Here is a 16,689-nt window from a genome sequence, read left to right as displayed (position 1 = left end):
CACACTGCCACACTGCCCCCGTTAACCGGCTGGCTCCTCTGGCCTGCCCCAGCCCGCCCATCCCCGCCGCCCCGGCTCACCGGCCACTCACCGGTTGAGCTGGAAAGCCGTGCTCTTCCCATGGCCCCCCAGTTTCTCCTGGCCCTGCCTGGACTCCTCCTGCTCAGGTGTGGGGGCCAGAGAGTCTCCGTAGGGTCCCAGGATGCTGACGGTGGTGGGGGAGAGGTCCGTGAGGGGCTGCTGGCTCTCCTGCTGCCTCCCACCGCTCTGCTGCCCCGAGTGACGCCGGCGCTTCTGGTTACGGTCCCAGCTTCGGAGAGAGACCAGGGGTGAGGCAGAGTGCCCACTTGGGCAAGCAGCAGTGCGCGCAGCAGAGAGGTTTGTGGGATCCCGCTATGCTTGGCCCGAGAGCCCAGCTCGCCATGTGCCAAACTTCGCAAGGGTTCGTGGCACCAGACCTGCATCCCTGGGGCAAGCGGCTCCCAAACCCACTGGCCCTCCTGCCCAGACACATGCAGGCACTGGCGTGGTGACACCCTCCACCGGGCCAGCCCCCACTCACCAGAATTTGAATATAATCCCGGTGGCAACTAGGACAATGATGATGGAGATGGTGATGGTGACGTACAGCTGGGGGTCCACACCTGTGAGACAGAGGAGGAGAGGGGGGTGTGACGGCCACCCCCACCAGTCCCCGGAGAGCAGCAGTGCAAGGGGAGGTTGCTGCCAGGGCTCTTGTGAATTTCTGCAGAAGGAGCTGCTCCTGCGGGGACTGGGGGCAAAAGGAGCAAAGGGCAGATATACCTTCCCCCCGGGGCCCAAACAAGAAGGGCCGTAGGGTGGCCGGGGTCTCCCGCAGGTTGAGTCCCGCATTGTGCAGGAGCGAGTGGGAGTTGGGCTGCGCCGTTGCCATCCCGTGTGGTGACACAAAGGTGTATCCCAGCGGTGGGAAGCCTGGGTTGGCCGAATTGGTGTCCCCTCCATCCTCATCCGACACTGTGGGACCCCAGACGATGGCCCAGGGGTACTGGGAGGAGGGCATGCCGTCCTCAAAGCCAGAGGGGGTGGCAGGGCGGACTCCTGCTGCCTGGCGCCTCAGCCGCACGACGTGCCGCAGCTCTCCCCCCCGGGGGGGCAGGGACCGCTGGCGTGGCAGGGCAAAGCGAGCATCCCTCTCCGGCAGCGAGGTCCTGTCCCAAATGCAAATGGACCGTGGGGCTGAGGGGCTCCGACGGGTGCACAGAGGCCGAGTGGCTGCTGGACCCCGAGAACGAAGAGACCAGACGCCAGGAGGAGGGACGGCCAGGACCAGGAGGAGGAGATGCCAAAGCTGCAGGGAGTGGATGCAGGAGAGGAGTGGAGGCATCCTGCTGCAGGGTGGGGAGGAGGAAGAGGAGAGCCTTACGTGAGACATCCCTCCCATCAAAAAGCCAAGCCCGGAGCAGCCGGGAGCAGCCCACCACCCACGCTCCCGTCATCTTCCCGCATCACCAGTGAATGTGGGAAGCCGTGAACCTACCAAGCACTGGGCTCCATCTCAGATGCAACAGCGTCTTTGCTCAGCGAGGATCCCGTCTCATCTTCTTCACTGGGAACCAAAAGGGGGAGGCGTCAGCGTCGCCTCACCCGGCTGTGACCGCTGTCTCCCTGGAGGAGGCCACCTCCAAAAAAAGGGCAAGCTCCTGGCCCCAGTGGGAGGAGCAGCTGGGCACCCATGCACCTGCACGTGCCCCCGTCGTGCCCCCCATCACCCACGCGCTCTGCCATGCAGAGGTGCATCGTCCCCCAACCCCGGCACCATGCAGCAGCACGCGCGTCAGCGTGTGCACATGGAAGCGAGGAGCAATCTCTGGAGCACACGTGTGGAGGCACATGCGCAGCTTCCGTGGGGACTCGCCCGTCTGAGGGCCGAGAGGGGGATTCGGCATCTTTGTTTGCTTATTGCTGGACCAAGTTGGAATCTTAATTCCTGTGTTTATTTATAGTGTAAAGCGTGTAATCCGTTTATTTAAAAAAGAGCCTCTTCATTGTGTGCCAGTGAGGGAGCGAGAGGGGAAGCACGAGAGTGATAAACCAAGGCGACTGAGAGAGTGAATCAGCGAGAAAAGTCCAGCCTTACTAAAGAATTTAAGAGCAAAAATACGCCTATCAAATATTTAGTGTTTACTTTCCTCTTAGCTAACATGGAATTACCTTCCCACACTCCTTGTCCTAGTGTCCTCCGCACTCTCCTGTCCCACCCTTCCTCTGCTGTTCCTCCCCCTTCTCTCCCACCTCCCCAGGGCGAGCAGCACTAGGCAGCAGTGGGGACAGGGAGTGAGGGCTGGTCCCCCCCGGCCGGATTTCTGCACCGGCACCCTTTGGCATCGGTCCGGCAGTGGCACAGCTGCCCTTCATGCTGCCTGCCCCTTCCCTTGGCCGGGCACAGCGCAGTGCCAGCGCTTCCCTGCAAGCCATTGTGTGCCTGACCTGGGATCCTCTCTGCAACAAAGGCTGCATGCACACACGCACACAGAAATCATTCACGATATTCAGCTCGCTCCCTCCTCGTGAAGGGGAAAGCACGAATGCCGACAGCCCACGGTCATGCTCTTCCGTGGCTGCTGGGCTGCAGAAACGGGGATGCTCGGCCGAGGCAGCCAACGTGGAGGGCAAGCCCGCACCTCGCACCTCCCCGGGGGTTCCTGCCGTCCCCTCCTGCCCGGCTCATGCCCTGATCCAAAACCGCAGCCCCTCCCCGACGGGGGGCTTCCCCTTGCTGTGGGAAGAGCCCGCCTGCTGTAGTAAGGGGACTCATGCCCCTGCTGTCCACCTGAGGATAGGGGCTGGGAGGAACAGCACCCAAGAGCGAGTGGCTGTCTAGCTCCTGCTGCATTAACTGGGGATATTTTTAGTTTCTTTCTGTTAAATATTTAAACAAAGTTCACAGGGAAAAAAAGGAATTGTCAGCTAATGTGCCCTGCCCTTCCCTCCAGGGCAAGATCAGTCTCCGGAGGGATCCTGAGATGAAGATGAGGAGAAAAGAGCAGCTATTCTCAGCATTTCTTTGTACTTTGCTCCTGAACCTCTTTAGCCGTGGAGGGGGCTCAGTATTAAAATGCAGCTCTGCAGAGAAGCAGCAGAATGGAGCAAGTTTCTTCCCAGGCCAGAGGCTGGCGAGGTCTTGGCCATCTGGATTATGGTCACGATGCCATGGAAGATCATGACTGGCAACACAGATTCGTGACAGAATCCCTTTAGGACTTCGGAAAAGGAGGGAATTCCAAGCATCAGGGACCTCCTCAAGCGAGTCCCCAGGTTAGAGGGCACCCAAACGCCACAAATGATCTCAAGGTGGCCTGGGGCCATGCCTGGGACTCACCGTGGGACAGCAGCTCCCTGGGGTGAAAAGCCTGCTCTGCTCGTGGCATGGCACTCTCCGTTACAGCTCCGGTCCTGGGGGCTGTTTTGCATCAGGCAAGAGGAGACATGGCTCTCGGCAGTGCCAGCCTTGGAGCGGAGATCTGCTCCGGGTGCAGGCAGACCCCTGTGCGTGCCAGCCCCATGGAGGAGCGCGGTACGTCAGGGGTGTACTCCTAACGCGATGGCTCCACCAGCGCCTGGGTGTAGGGGCAAGGCGTGTTGGGTCACCCAGCTCACTGCCCCCTCCCTCCTGCCTGTTGGGATGTTTTATGATGAAGCCCTCGCTGTAGCTCTTGGCTGAGGTTGCGAGCCCCAGCAGCAGCACCCCAGGCCATAGATTCCCAGGGTCCAAAAGCCTCGGAATGAGCAACCCTACAGAGCCAAATCCTGAATTGCTTTCACACCCAGTAGTCTGAATTTCTGCCCTATCGAGCACGTAATGGCCCTAACGGGAGCTGAGGGGAAGGAGCGAGCCCCAGTGCCGGCCTCCTCGCGTACATGTAATGCTGTGGCAGTGACAGCCGGGCACCCTCAGACCCCAGGCGTCGCTGTGCATGGGTCCTTCTGCTGACGGTGAGGGGCAGGTGAGCCCCACATGCCCCGACCCCAACGGTGGCTCCAGCTGAGTGCCCCAACGAGGCCACGTCAGTCAGTCTCAGTCAACGCACCCCGGGTTGCTGATCATCTCGTGGCCAGAGAGCAGCTGGGGGAAGCACAGAGGTGTCTCCCCTAGCATGAACGCCGTGCGAGCGAAGGAAGGTGTCAGGTGGAGATGCCAGCCAGCGCGGGCTGGACTCCACGGCACACGTAGCGTGGATGTCCCAGCGGCTTGTTGACAAAGCAGCAGCCAAGGCGCGTCTGCGGCAGCCTGCAGTGAGCCGCCGGCAGTGGGCATTGCGCCCCGGGCACGGACCCTGCTGTGCTGGAGGGCAAGCGGGTCAGCTCGGTGTGCAGCTCCCGGTACGGATGCTGAGTAAACCCGTAGCTCCTCAGAGAGAAGAAGCCAATGCTTCCACTACCTGGATGTATAAACCCCAGTATCCACACAACCCTCAAGGGTTCAAGGGGCCTTTGTGTGCCAGAGCAGAGAGACTGGATTCCTGCACCAGTACCACATGGCATGGCTCTTGTTTTCAGATCTGTTTCCCAAGTCTAATTGTGATGAAAATGGACAAGGCTACGCCCAGGGTCCAGAGACAGACCTGGGTATTTTCACTCTAGGTACAGAGCCTTCATTGCAGCGTTCCAGTCCTGTGATGCACAGATGACAGAGTGTGAATGACAAAGCTATTTCCCCAGGGCACTTCATTGAGCTCAGTTTGTGAATCTTGGTGCTTGAAAGCCGTGAGTAAGAATTACACTGCTCTTTGCTTCTGCATATGGATCCCACTACTGGTCCAGAGCAGAGATCCCTGGGGCTAATCTATTAGGAGCCGCTCTTGTTGCATTTGCAGGATGGAAGCACGAATCCTGCTGCTGTTCCCCAGCGTCAGGGACCCAGCTGTGCTTCCTCCCTCTTTGTAAGCCTCCCGCAGCACAGACCCGCCGCTGCTGGGAGGTGAGAAAGCAGATCGCAGCAGCCATGCCCCAAAGCGTGTTACCCAGTTCACCAAGGGGGCTGGGAACTGACAAGCTAAGTGATGGCTAGGAGCAAAACCTGCTGCGCCCCTGCTCTGGGCAGGGAGCACAGACTAAACCCCGAATGTGACACCCTGGGCTCCAGAGTTCAGGGGCTACCACGCCCAGGGAAGCCCTAGGACTTGCTGCCCATAACTCCTCTGTGGCCAGGACTCTTGCATACTGTGGTCCCAAAGATAAATCCTCTCCAAACATAAAAGCCGTCACAGGAATAACAGAGCTGAGGTGCCGGCCGTGTGCAGGCAATACCCACACCGTAGATCCCTTGCATCAAATGCCATCTGTAACCTTCTGCTACAAAATGCTGAAGTTTGACAAATTCAAATGAGGAACAATACTATTAATAAAGAGGGTCATACACTAGCACAAATGCGCCCAGGCAGGCGGTGTGTTCCCTACCGCCTGGAGCCTTCGCGTGGCTGTATTTCTAAAAGAGATGCTACAGTTCGATCAGAAGTTATGGGCTTGATGCAGAAAATGAAATTGGTGAAATTCTCTGGCCTGTGCTCTGCTGTAGGTCAGGCTCGATGATCAAAATGGTCCCTCCGGCCTTAAAATCTGAGAATCTCCCAGCTTTCTGGCTGCCTAGGCAAGATCAGCCCTGACTGGAGAGCAATTGGATGAAGCCGAGCATACACAAGCCGTGTTAGCCAGGAGCGGGTAGAGTCTCCTTCCATCCGGGGATGGGAAACGAGTTGCACCCGATTCTGTCTGACTCGGCTGGCAGATGATGATCTATCTGTATTTTTGTAACATCTCGAGCTTGACTGCTGTGATACTGTGCCTCTAGGAATGAAGCTGTCTGCTCTCCGAGCGCTCCAGCTAGTTCAGAATGCAGCAGTCTGTTTGCTCGGTGACTCGAGCTGCCGGGAACGCATCACCATGCCTCTCTGCACCCCACATCGCATCACCTTCGGGCACAGAGTCTGGTCCAAGGTCTCCAAGCCAGCATTCAAAGCCCAGCATGGGACAGGCCCCAGTGACCTAAGCAATCAATCACCTCTCCTTATGCAGCGATGACCTCACATGACGGATATATTCCACTGGAACAATGAAATTGCCAACCGGTTTGGGGAGAGGGGTAAGGGATGGAAGAAGGGGAAAGAGGCTTATGACCCTGAGGAACAGAACATTCACAAGAGCTGGGCCAAGATTATGAAACTTACTGCCGGCTGAAATAACGCTCGCCATTAGCAACCCCACAGCACCGAGAGCTTCATGCAAATCCTTCCTTCACCCAGCTCCCCCCCCCCCAGCAATGATCCCACTCAAAATAGTGATAAAAAATCAAAACAAACCTGAGGAGGACCCAGCCCTCCTCGCAGAGAAAGAACGCTAGGTTGGTTGTCATTTTTTAACTCCCAGCCAGCATTAAGGGCTATGGTGACAGCTGCCGATACTAGGCTGTGCTCTGGGACTGTAGAACCTAGCAGCTATCTCCAAGCACCCAGCAGAGCAAGTTTAGGCACAGTGAGCCCCCCCCTCCACACTGCCCGGTGCCCCAGGCACCCCACGCCTATATTCTTCTCAGTGGCCATGAACATCCCAGAGCTGGTGGTCCAAGAGGCAGAGATGCAGGCATTTCTGGTTTGGTAGCTGGAAGCGTGAACCCCGGTGCCGGCGAGAAGGGGTTATATATATGTCCTGCTGTATTCGGCTGGGTGGGGACGGGGAAAGGGAGGAATCCCAGAACAGCTACCCCAGGGAGGTAATTCTGCTGCCCTTGGAGGAGTTTTGGCAGCTGGGAGCGGGAATCCGAATGCTGGTGCCCTGGGCTGGGAGATACCGAGGCCACCCAGGGAAGGAGTTCCCGCTGCGTGGGGTTCAGGGGGCGACAGCGCCGAGTGGGCTGGGGCTGGGGGATAGCAGCCTGAATGCAGTGGCTCACGTCAGGAGGCTCTACCTGGCATCTGAGGCTCAGAGGGTTGGTGGCAGCGCCCAGGAGGATCCGGCAGGACCGCGGAGGGGCTGACACCGCTTGCCCTGTGTCAGTGCGGGTCCTGCAGCGTTCGGTGACCGCCGGTGGGAATTGCTGTGCCAGGGCACCAGGCGAGCACTTACGGGCTGGGTCTGGAAATCCGGGGCTGGGGCAGAACCGGGGCTGGAAGGGCGATGGTGCATTTGGACGTCTGAGGGAATGAGCGTGTGAAGCCCATGAATGGTCCTCTGAGCTCAAGTCTCCTGCATTTGGGAACTGTGAGTGTGGCCCCTTTCCAAGCAGCACTCTAGGATGCCGGTCCCCTGCCATCTAGTGCCTGCCTGCAATACATGTCATGAGTCTGCCAATCTTCTGCCTCCCAGTTTCCTACTGTTCCCGGGCATCCGAGTGCTTCAGGTGCTGAGTCTCCACGGCTGAGCGGCTCCCCCTGGCACGGTGCACCCCCGGCCAGCCGGGGGAGGGACTGACCCCTCCGGTTCCTTCCTCCAGCTGCGCCAATTTGGCTGAAGTCGCCTTCCTCAGCGCAGGCTCCAGTGCTCCAGCACAACAGGTTTTGTGATGGAGCCCAGAGCTGGAGGGCGAGAGGCAGCGATGCCTCGGCTGTGCCCCCTCCCTCCCCGCCCCTCGGGCACCCCCTGCCCCAGACTGAGCGGGGGTGGGGGGTGGGGGGTGGTTAGGAAGGAGATAGCCGGCTAGAAGGAGACAGAGCACCTAGATGGGGAGAGGGAAAAGAAAAACGGGGGAGAAAGGACACAGGGAAGGAGACGGGGAAAGATGACTTGGAGCCGGGCGTGCATCCCTCCCTGCCCCTCGCCCCCGCAGCCCCATCGCCGCCCCGTCCCCAAGCCCGGGCTGGGAGGATGAACTTACCTTGCGGGGAGCCGAGTGGGGCGCAGCCGGGGCGGCGGAGCAGGGGGCTGGGGGAGCACAGCTGCTGCTGCCGGTGCCTCTCATGGCCAGGACGAAGGAAGGAGAGGAGGAGGAGGAGGAGGAGGAGGAGGAGGAGGAAGGTTTGATGAGGCTGAGCCCTGGCTGAGGGAGAGGGAGCGAGAGATGCCTTGAAATAAACAGCTGCCGAGGACTGGTCCAGCCCCTCTTTCTCTCTCTCCGTCTCTGTCTCTCTCGCTCGCTGCCTGCCGTTAACCCCATGGCTGCTGGCACGGGCGCGTCCGGCACCGTGCCCCCCGCTGCAGCCCGGGGAGCCGGGCGGGGGAGCCGGGCGGGGGGCACCGCGTGTCCCCCCCCGGCCCGGGAGCCCCCTGCCCCGCCTGCGACGGCTCCTGCCGCTGCCGCCCGCGCTGCGCTCCCGCCACCCCCGCCGCCCGCCGGACCTGCCCCCCGCCGCCTCCCGCCGCTGCCCGCTCAGCCCGGCTCGGCTCGGCTCGGCTCGGCACGGCACGGCACGGCTCGGCACGGCACGGCACGGCTCGGCCCGGCCCGGCCCGGCCCCGCTCCCCCAGCTCGTCGGTTATTTCGGGATCTTCACAGGAAGCGATTAGGTTGCCATGGAGAGAGGTGTCTCCAAGGGACCCGTCGCTCCAGCTCGCTCCAGCGAATGCCACCCCCGGACGGGTCCGTCCTTGGGGGCGGAGGCCCCCCGCCCCGGGATCCCCCTCCCCCGGGCCGCCCCCCGGGTTCACCCCCCCGCCGCCCCCTCCCCGCCCCGCAGCAGCCCCCTCGGGGAGATGCCACCCCCCGGCCGCCGGTCCCGCCCCCCCGTCGCCCCCGTCCCCGCATCCATCATCCCCGGGCTTGGCGCCGCCGTACCGGGGCGGCTGCCCGGCGGGTGGGCGGCGGGGGCTGGCCGAGGCTCACGGGCAGCGCCCAGAGCCGCCCACGCGTGGGCCGGGTGGGACACATGGGTGCTGTGGGGAGCAACGGGGGGTGTGGGTGTGTGTCTGTCCAAGGTGGGTTTCCCCGTTGAGGGATCACCCAGGTCGTTTGAACGTGTCCCCAAGCGTGTTTTATGCCGGGGATGGATGGGATGTGTCTGGAAATGGCAGGGATGTGACAGCGAAAGTAACGAAGCTGATTTGCCTTTGAGGGGCCGGGTATTTCATGGGGAAAATCTCCCTCCACCATCAAGTACCAGACAGAGAGCACAGTCCAAATCAGAAGGGAGCAGCTCAGCAACCAACAGGCGAGAGAAGAAAGTCAATGACAGAAAGACAGTTTCCACTCCAGGGTCTGAAATATGAGGAAGCAAAAAAGTAATTTCCTCAGATCCTCAGAAACAATCAAACTTTTCATCATAAAGCAACGAGGAAAGACTGCGACTGACCCTGGGAAAAAACAGAAAGAAATAGTAGAGACAGCACCGAGCTGTAAACCAACCTGCCGTTGCCTCGGGAGCGGGCACTGTGACAAATGGACACAGCACCAGTCCTGAGCACAGCAGGATGCCTGCGGCAGGTCATGGCAACTTCGGACAGAGTCCATTGTTCTCCATCAGGCCTCCCAGAGCTCCCGTGCTAACAAACCAGGCTGATCCAAGATTTCCCATGTTGGGATGTTCCGAGTTTTGCACGTGTTTGGGAGAGTCAACAGGTTTTTCACGTGTTTGAGAGTAACACTGGGGTGTGTTTGGGCGCATCGGCAGGGGGATGCAGTTGTGTTAAGGCATATGGTCGCTGGGAGGTTGTGGCCTGGGAGGACGGTGCTGGTGGGGTGGGGGAATGTCATGTCACGTCGCTATCTGGGTCTGTGTGAGACACGGTGCCATGGTGTGTCAACAGGCACGCACATGGCTGAGCCCCCCAGCTTTTGTCCTCTTCATGTACACGAGGCTTTATGTCAGAGATTATCCAGGCTTCTGTCACATTCTACAGCCTTTTCATCTCCAGCCCTCCCGGGACTTGTACAAATGATGTGCGCAGAGCTCGCTCAGCAAGCTCTCGCACGTGCATCCCAAGAAACCACCTGTACAGACACGGCCGGGGATGTGGCGGTGTGGCATGAGGCGGCATTCCTCTTGCCTTGCCTTCTGTGCTTCTCCTCCTGCTTTCTCACCCGGGAGTAGCAGAGGGTAGAAGGCTCTGGAAGGGGCTACATCAGCCATGCGGGCTCTTTCTGACCTTTTCAAGTCCTGACAAATGTGTTTAGTATAATTGGGAAGCACAAAACAGATGAGAAATTTCAACCAGGGAAAGGTCAGTTAAAGGGTGAAAATCCAAATGATGCAAACACTGAAAATCCCCTGACGAGCAAAACTACAGAAGGAAGTCAAAGAAGCCAGAGAGATGAGAGAGAACGAGGATGCAGGGACCAAGGAAACCCTGGGAGATGGTGGGAGGGGGTCAGGAAAGCCATCGAGGTGACAGAACAGGGGGCACAAGGGCTGATGGCACTCATATCCCTCGTACGTGCTACAAAGGGAATGGCTTGCTTGTTTCGGAGCATAGGTTTAGAGAAGCAGGGTGGCAACAGGAGGTACTCCGGATGGGCTGGGCACAGAGTGATGTAAATGTAAAATTGCAGGGAAACTTGAGGGGAGAGGTGGAACCAGGTGGGCTGACAGGGGAGCAGTTGGGTAGCTGCGGAAGGAGGATATGAGCGTGACATCTAGTATAAAGTATTACACTGAAAATGTTAACGTGAGAGTGATGTGGTGATGGAAAGAAGACGGAGATGTAAAAATTATCTCTGCCCAGGATTCAAATGAGGAGTCAGCATATGAGGACCATGAAGTACCTCCCTGCCCAGCCACACCTGGGAAGGATATGAGGCTGCTATTTCTGTCTGGCGGAGTCACTTCTAAATCACCACATGCAGATCACCTACACCCAAGAGTCCTGGGGCCAAGTGGCCCGCTCCTGCTGCTCTTAGCATTGGTTCTGAAGGGCAGAGAGACCCATGTGGTTGCCCTGCTATCTGCAGAACTTGGTCTCTGTTAGTCGCCACGGGTTGGACACAAGAACCAGAGTCTAAAAAGGTAAATAAGCACCAAGAAGTTGTATGAAAACTGTCAGCCTGACAGAGGAGAGAGACGCTATCGGTGCCTGCACTGGAAGAGAATCCATAGCCATGTTGCCGGGCAGCACCCCACAGGTCGGAGCAGCGCAGCCAGCAAGCCAAAATAATTAAGCAGAAAATACTGGGAAAGCTGCGTATGTTAGAGATCGGTGGAGGAGAAGCCCGGCAACACAGGCTGTAGACCAAGAGGAAAGAACTCAGATGTGGCCAACAGTGTAAAGGGTGTCATTGAGATACCCCAGTTGAAGGTGTGGTAGTGGGAAGTATAGAATATATAGGAAACAAGTCCATCGAGAACCCAGTTTCCTCGGCCCCGCTGCTCACCAAGCAACTGGTTAATAAGCTCTGGCGTATCAGAGACACCCCAGAAGACTGGCAGAGAGCTGTGCCCTGCCAATATTTGAAAAGAGCGAACAGAAGACCTGAAACTTTCTAGGCAAAGCAGAAAAGAGCTGATATGAGATTCTCCAGTTAATGCCAATCAGCCTGATTTGGAGGAAACCAATCTTGCTGCATAAACTTGTTTTGTTCTTGCCGGTCTTTGATGTGACTACAGATTTGTTTGGAAAAGATGATGGCTTAGATCTATCCAGGCTTCTGGTAGCATTAATATCTGAAAGCATGCTGATGAGAAAAAAGTAGCGTTATGCAATGCAGGAGGTTAAGTGGGCTGGTTAACTCCATTTAATGGCCTGCAGACGCCAAGGAGCTCATCCCTGAAAACCCACCATGGAGCAGCAGTGTTCCTTACATGGATGCCCAGGAACGAGTCCTGGGTCAGGTATGACTCACCATTTTATTCAGTGCTTGGTGAGCAGGTACAGTTCATTCTGACACAATTTACTGAGGACACAAATATTGCTGGAGTGTTAAAAATAATGAGGATAGGACCAGCACAGAATGACCTACTGCACTCGGTAAGGTGGTCATTCTCATAAAACGTCTCCTCAGATAGTCGAGAGCAAATTGTATGGCCGTGAGCAGAAAAAATGTCCGTATCTACAGAGAACAATTTCCCACCCTGAAAAGAGGTGATCTGAAAAGGATTTAGTGATCCTAACTGGCAGAAAAGCCCACCTGAGGCCAGGCTGCAGCAATGGATCTAAGTGATCCCTGGCTGTGCAGACAGAAGGAAGGAAGAGCAGTGCGGGGATGATCAAGCCTCTCCCTGTATCTGGGTAAGTCCCATGCTGGAAAACTGCACCGCTTCATGCTCCATATTTTAAAAATAACTTTGAATCAAAGGTGATCCGAAGGCTGGATATCTCAGTAATTTAAAGAGGTCAACCTGTTTAATGTATCAAAAAGCAGAACGAGACATGACTTGCTTGCAGTATCGCTTCCTTCCTGGGGAAAAGTCTACCAGGTATTTTGGCAGAGAATAACAAGAGCCAGCCACTGGAGAGTGATTAATCACGGAAACAAGCTACCAAGTGAAGTGCAAGATCCTCTCTCTCTTCTGGAGTCTTTGAATCACAACTGGAGGCCTGTCTGGAAGCTGATTCCTGGTCTGCAAAATCCTGCGGGCTGCGAGCGCGGGTCGGAGGGAGAGTTACCGTCCAGTTACACTCTTTTAAACTCCTGTAAGCAGCTGCTGTCAGGTACCTTTAGGTGCACCAAGGTAGAGGTCTTATGACCCTGTGTGCGTTAGGGCAGCACACGTTACAGGGTTAAAAACCTTCTGGATCATGTTGGTACCTGAGCGATGCACCCCAGCCTCCTTTGTTCTTACAGTGTTTTTTGTCTCGGAGTCTGTGCTACACACAGTTATGAAAAATAGTCTCAGAAGATGTGACCCTAGCTATGTTTGGAAGAGGACTGGGGAAAAAATATCATCAGTGTTTTGACAAGTTATTTGGATTCTGCGGTGGTGAAGAGAGAAACAACCTAGAATGAGCCAGTACGGCTCTACGGGCTTTAAAGTGGGACAGCGAGCGCATAGGGAAGAAGGTGGATCTACAGCGCAAAGAGCATGGAGGTTTCTTTCTGGGAAGATCAGAGTGAGATCAGAAGAGAAGGATGATGCGAGGGGTGGTTACAGCAAGGATTAGAAATTGCAGACATTCAGAAATAACAACGCAGAACCTCCCCGTGTCATGAGATTTATCTTAATATTATGGAATGTTGTAAAGACTTGCTTTTGCCTGCACTCTTTGCCTCCTACTTGAGACTCTTTAGGTTACATGAAAATCACATTTCACAGTTTCCCTGTGACCGTAAAGATAGGCGTTTGCTTTGTGAACGAAGTGGAAGCATGAGAGCTAATGACTCTGGGAGCCTGGAATTTAATCTCAACAGCCAGCAGCTTGACCTAGGGACGAGGCAAAGGCTTTGCTAGGTTGCAGGGATGTTCCCACGACGCGCTCTCACGAGAGTTTGCCTATTTTAGGAAAATGACAATCTTCTCATTTGGAGAGCTCAGGATCCCATTCATTCAAAGGACTTTCTGGTCTTTGCCCTTGTTTTAGCTCCATGTGGGATGCAGAAGGAGCAGACAAACGGCGGGGAGCCAGCACAGGGCGCGGGACCCAGGAGTCGGAGCAGAGGAGGAGGACAGAGAGCACCGCGTAGCTGGGATGCTCGGGCTGCCTGGCTTTATCTGACTAATAATGAAAGGCAGCAAGCATGTCAGGGAGTGTGAGAGAAGCAGATCGATAGGGAGATAAAACCGAGATGGAAGAAGCTGGTGAGGGGGTGGGGAAGAGAGTAATAAAACACTACAAATCAGCAGGGTTACGTTTGAACCTGATTTGAATGCACTGGGCGGTGGTGTAAGTGAATAGAGCAGGTGTAAGGCTACGGTGGATGAGACTTAAATACAGAAACAGAGAGGGAAAAGTAGGAAGGAGATAGTCCTCATGTTAATACCTCCCTGTAACCTGCCTTCACAGCTCTGACCCAACCTTACAAGCCCTGCTTCTCCCTTAATCCTGATATATGGAGAAGCCCAGATGTTGCCAGCTCGAGAACACAGGCTGATAACCTTTCCCTGCTTCCCTGGGCCACCATGATCTTCAGCCTGTCCTGAAGATGCATCTGTTGGGTAAAACGCGTCTCGGTGACATTTTGCCCAATAGAGTGCAGGAGATGCTCCTTACCGCCGCGCTCCCGAGGAGCTGGGGCAGGACAGCTGCTGGCGATGCCCTGAGCAGGTGGGTTCGGGTACACGGGTACATACCAACGGCAGCTGACCAGAGAAGCCTCTTGGTTCTGCTCCAGATTTTTGAGGCAAATGAACCTGAGACATCCCAAAGCTCAGGGGGCATCAGAGCACAAAAACAAAACCATGCTCTGCCAGAACAAGGCTGGGTACCTTCCCCTGCTAGGGCCCCTCTTTGCCTCCCTGGCCCAGGCACTGAGCTGCTTTGCTCCTTCTGTCTGGAATTACTTCTGAGTGATGCCCACCTAATTCCCGTGGCACGACCATCAATGTTAGAAGTTCAGTTTTCCACACTGACCATCGCTTGCCACACCTCTCCCTTCTGTCAGTAGCTTCAGTGCAGAGACCAAGCGCTGAAGGGGCCTCAGGGACTGAAGGGACCCCGAGAAGGGGTAGGATGGTACATATGGCCATTTGAATGAGCTTGGAGCAACTTCTCACAGGGAGACACAATGATCTAACTCCCCAAGGCAGCCACAGGTTGTATTTTCTAGCTCTAAAATTGTGTTTGGAGCAGTACAGTACCCCAAAGGAGCCTTGTCCATGACTCAGCACCAGCAGCTGTGTGAGAAGAACTAGAGTCAAAGCAAGTGATGAGGGAAGGGTCGTTGATACTGGCAAGTAAAACCTTAACAAACTTAGACTTTACCCAGATGAAGAGTTCAAGATATTACACTCACAGAAGTCCATCAAAGCACAATCAGCTGCCTTTAATACGTGCTGAACTGATCAAGCTGAATACAGGTTCTCTTGCTGGCAGTCACGTGTCGGAGCACAAACTTGCCCTGGCAGCACCAAGATTTTAATATGCTAAAACCATGTTGCCTGCACAGACTATACTGGGCTCCCACCATTTTGTTGCCTCCTTTGCTTTCACAGAAAATCATCGCTGATTTCTAAAGGAGCCAGCCATGAGGACATTGGTGCTGGACTGGAAATTCTTGGCCAAACAGCTTAATACTGGTCACTGAAATTAGTGTTTGCTGACTGCTGTCCTTCCCATCCCCCTCACAGCTCACCTCTGCCTACCACACGATTTACACAAGACAAGAAGAGCTATGAAGAGTTGTGTTTTTTTTTTTCCAAAATGACCCTCACTTTTTATTCCAATCATTGCAAAAACAGCTCTTTCACCTAGCACAGGGAAGCGTGCCCTCAGTGATGCCTCCTGATCGCATTACACTAACTCATTTGCCCATGAAGAGATACTTAAAGCACACCATAAACATTTCTATCCTTGTAGAGTGTTTAAACTATCTTTTTATGGCCATACCCTGCCTGCATCAGGGATGCATTTCTTGACAAGTGTGATGGTTAATGATTCAGCAGATAGTAAAGCGTTTTTTTTGTAAAAATTGATGCAGTAGAGGAGGGGGTGCATGCAGGGATTTAAGAAACGCACAGTTTAAATACATAAGTACAGTGCTTTGCAACATAAGATCTTTTACATTTACATATCCCCAAACCACTGCCCCAAATAGTGAGATCTTAATGGTGTGAAAGCAGAGCAAAGATGAGAGTGATGTGTAGGCACGCACACGGTAGGCTATGCATCTCTTTTAATTCGGGCATGGTACTTATAGAATATTATCATTGAAATATGAAAAATACTGTGCATATAGCAGTGTATCTGTTTCCTCATCAGTTATTTTAATGTACTTATTGTAGTGATGAAGAGCAGATTTTCACCAAAATGTACAGGAAGACCCATAAATACATGTACATTCAGGTGGCGCTGTGGCCGTTACGCCAGCTGCAGCCTGTTGGGACACATTTTGGTACAACTGGGCGGCTCAGGGGAGGGTTTGACAGGCGATGGGTGGCGAGGAACGGGAAAGCCGCGAGCGGGCAGGGAATGAAGCTGGTGGAGAGCAAGAGATAATGGCTGGCTGGTGCCTGTGGCCACCGCAGGCCAGGTGGAGGCTGCACTCCAGGGAACACCTGCACCCCTGGAACCCCCTGCACCCCAGGGAACCCCCCGTACCCCAGGGAGCCCCCGCACCCCCGGGAACAACACACACCCCAGCCCCTGCACCACAGGCAGCCCCCCGCACCCCATATAACCCCCCCGCAGCCCAGTCCCTGCACGGCCCAGGCCCAGCCCGGACGGGCCCTGCTGCCCCTTGAGGCCCCGGGCCCCGAGCTCCACCGTGCCGGGGCCGCGGGGGGCGGCTCCGTGGGCAGCGGCGCTGTCGGGGCCCCGCGGGAGCGCGGTGCGACGCTCCCAGCCGCGCCTCGGCAGACGGCCCCCCTGCCCGGGCCTCTCCTGCCGCCTCAGGCCGGGCCGCGCCTCGGGCCCCACGGGGCGGGGCGGCAGCGGGCACCCGGCGTGGGCCTGTGCCCGCCGGACCCCGGGGCCGGGAGGGGCCGGGAGGGGCCGGAGGGGCCAGGGGCAGCCCGGGCGGCGGCCCGGTGAGCCCGACAGACGCGGCTCCGGCAGGCGGCGCCCCTCCGAGCCGGCGGGGGGCGCACTTGCGGCGGGAGCGACCCGCAGCTCGGCTCTGTGGCCGGCCAATGGGAAAGCGGCGGGGGCGGGCTTTGCGGCGGCCTCCCCCAGTAGGAGGCGGGCGCAGGGCGG

General features: G+C 56.5%; 1 protein-coding gene across 4 annotated transcripts in view; it reads right to left on the bottom strand.

Moving 5' to 3' along the window:
* The window catches only part of PIANP (PILR alpha associated neural protein), a 31,892-nt gene extending 15,266 nt beyond the window's left edge, over positions 1–16,626 (bottom strand). Inside the window, exons 1-5 of one of the 4 annotated variants that reach the window (XM_080391471.1) lie at positions 6,944–16,626; positions 1,520–1,588; positions 805–1,370; positions 563–644; positions 92–310 (exon numbers count right to left, since the gene is read on the bottom strand). In XM_080391471.1, coding sequence (XP_080247597.1) covers positions 92–310; positions 563–644; positions 805–1,370; positions 1,520–1,536 — 884 coding nt within the window. In that variant the 5' untranslated portion in view covers positions 1,537–1,588; positions 6,944–16,626. Of the gene's footprint in view, positions 1–91; positions 311–562; positions 645–804; positions 6,290–6,943 lie in introns of those variants that run through there. The other 3 variants (XM_080391470.1, XM_080391472.1, XM_080391469.1) reach the window with 3 other exon arrangements.
* Positions 16,627–16,689: the final 63 nt, after the last annotated feature.

The sequence above is a fragment of the Falco punctatus genome (genome assembly GCF_963210335.1).
Source record: "Falco punctatus genome assembly, chromosome: 6".
Taxonomy (NCBI): Eukaryota; Metazoa; Chordata; class Aves; order Falconiformes; family Falconidae; genus Falco; species Falco punctatus.
The sequence above is the reverse complement of the archived record's forward strand: the minus strand, read 5'-3'. Positions and strand labels throughout refer to the sequence as shown.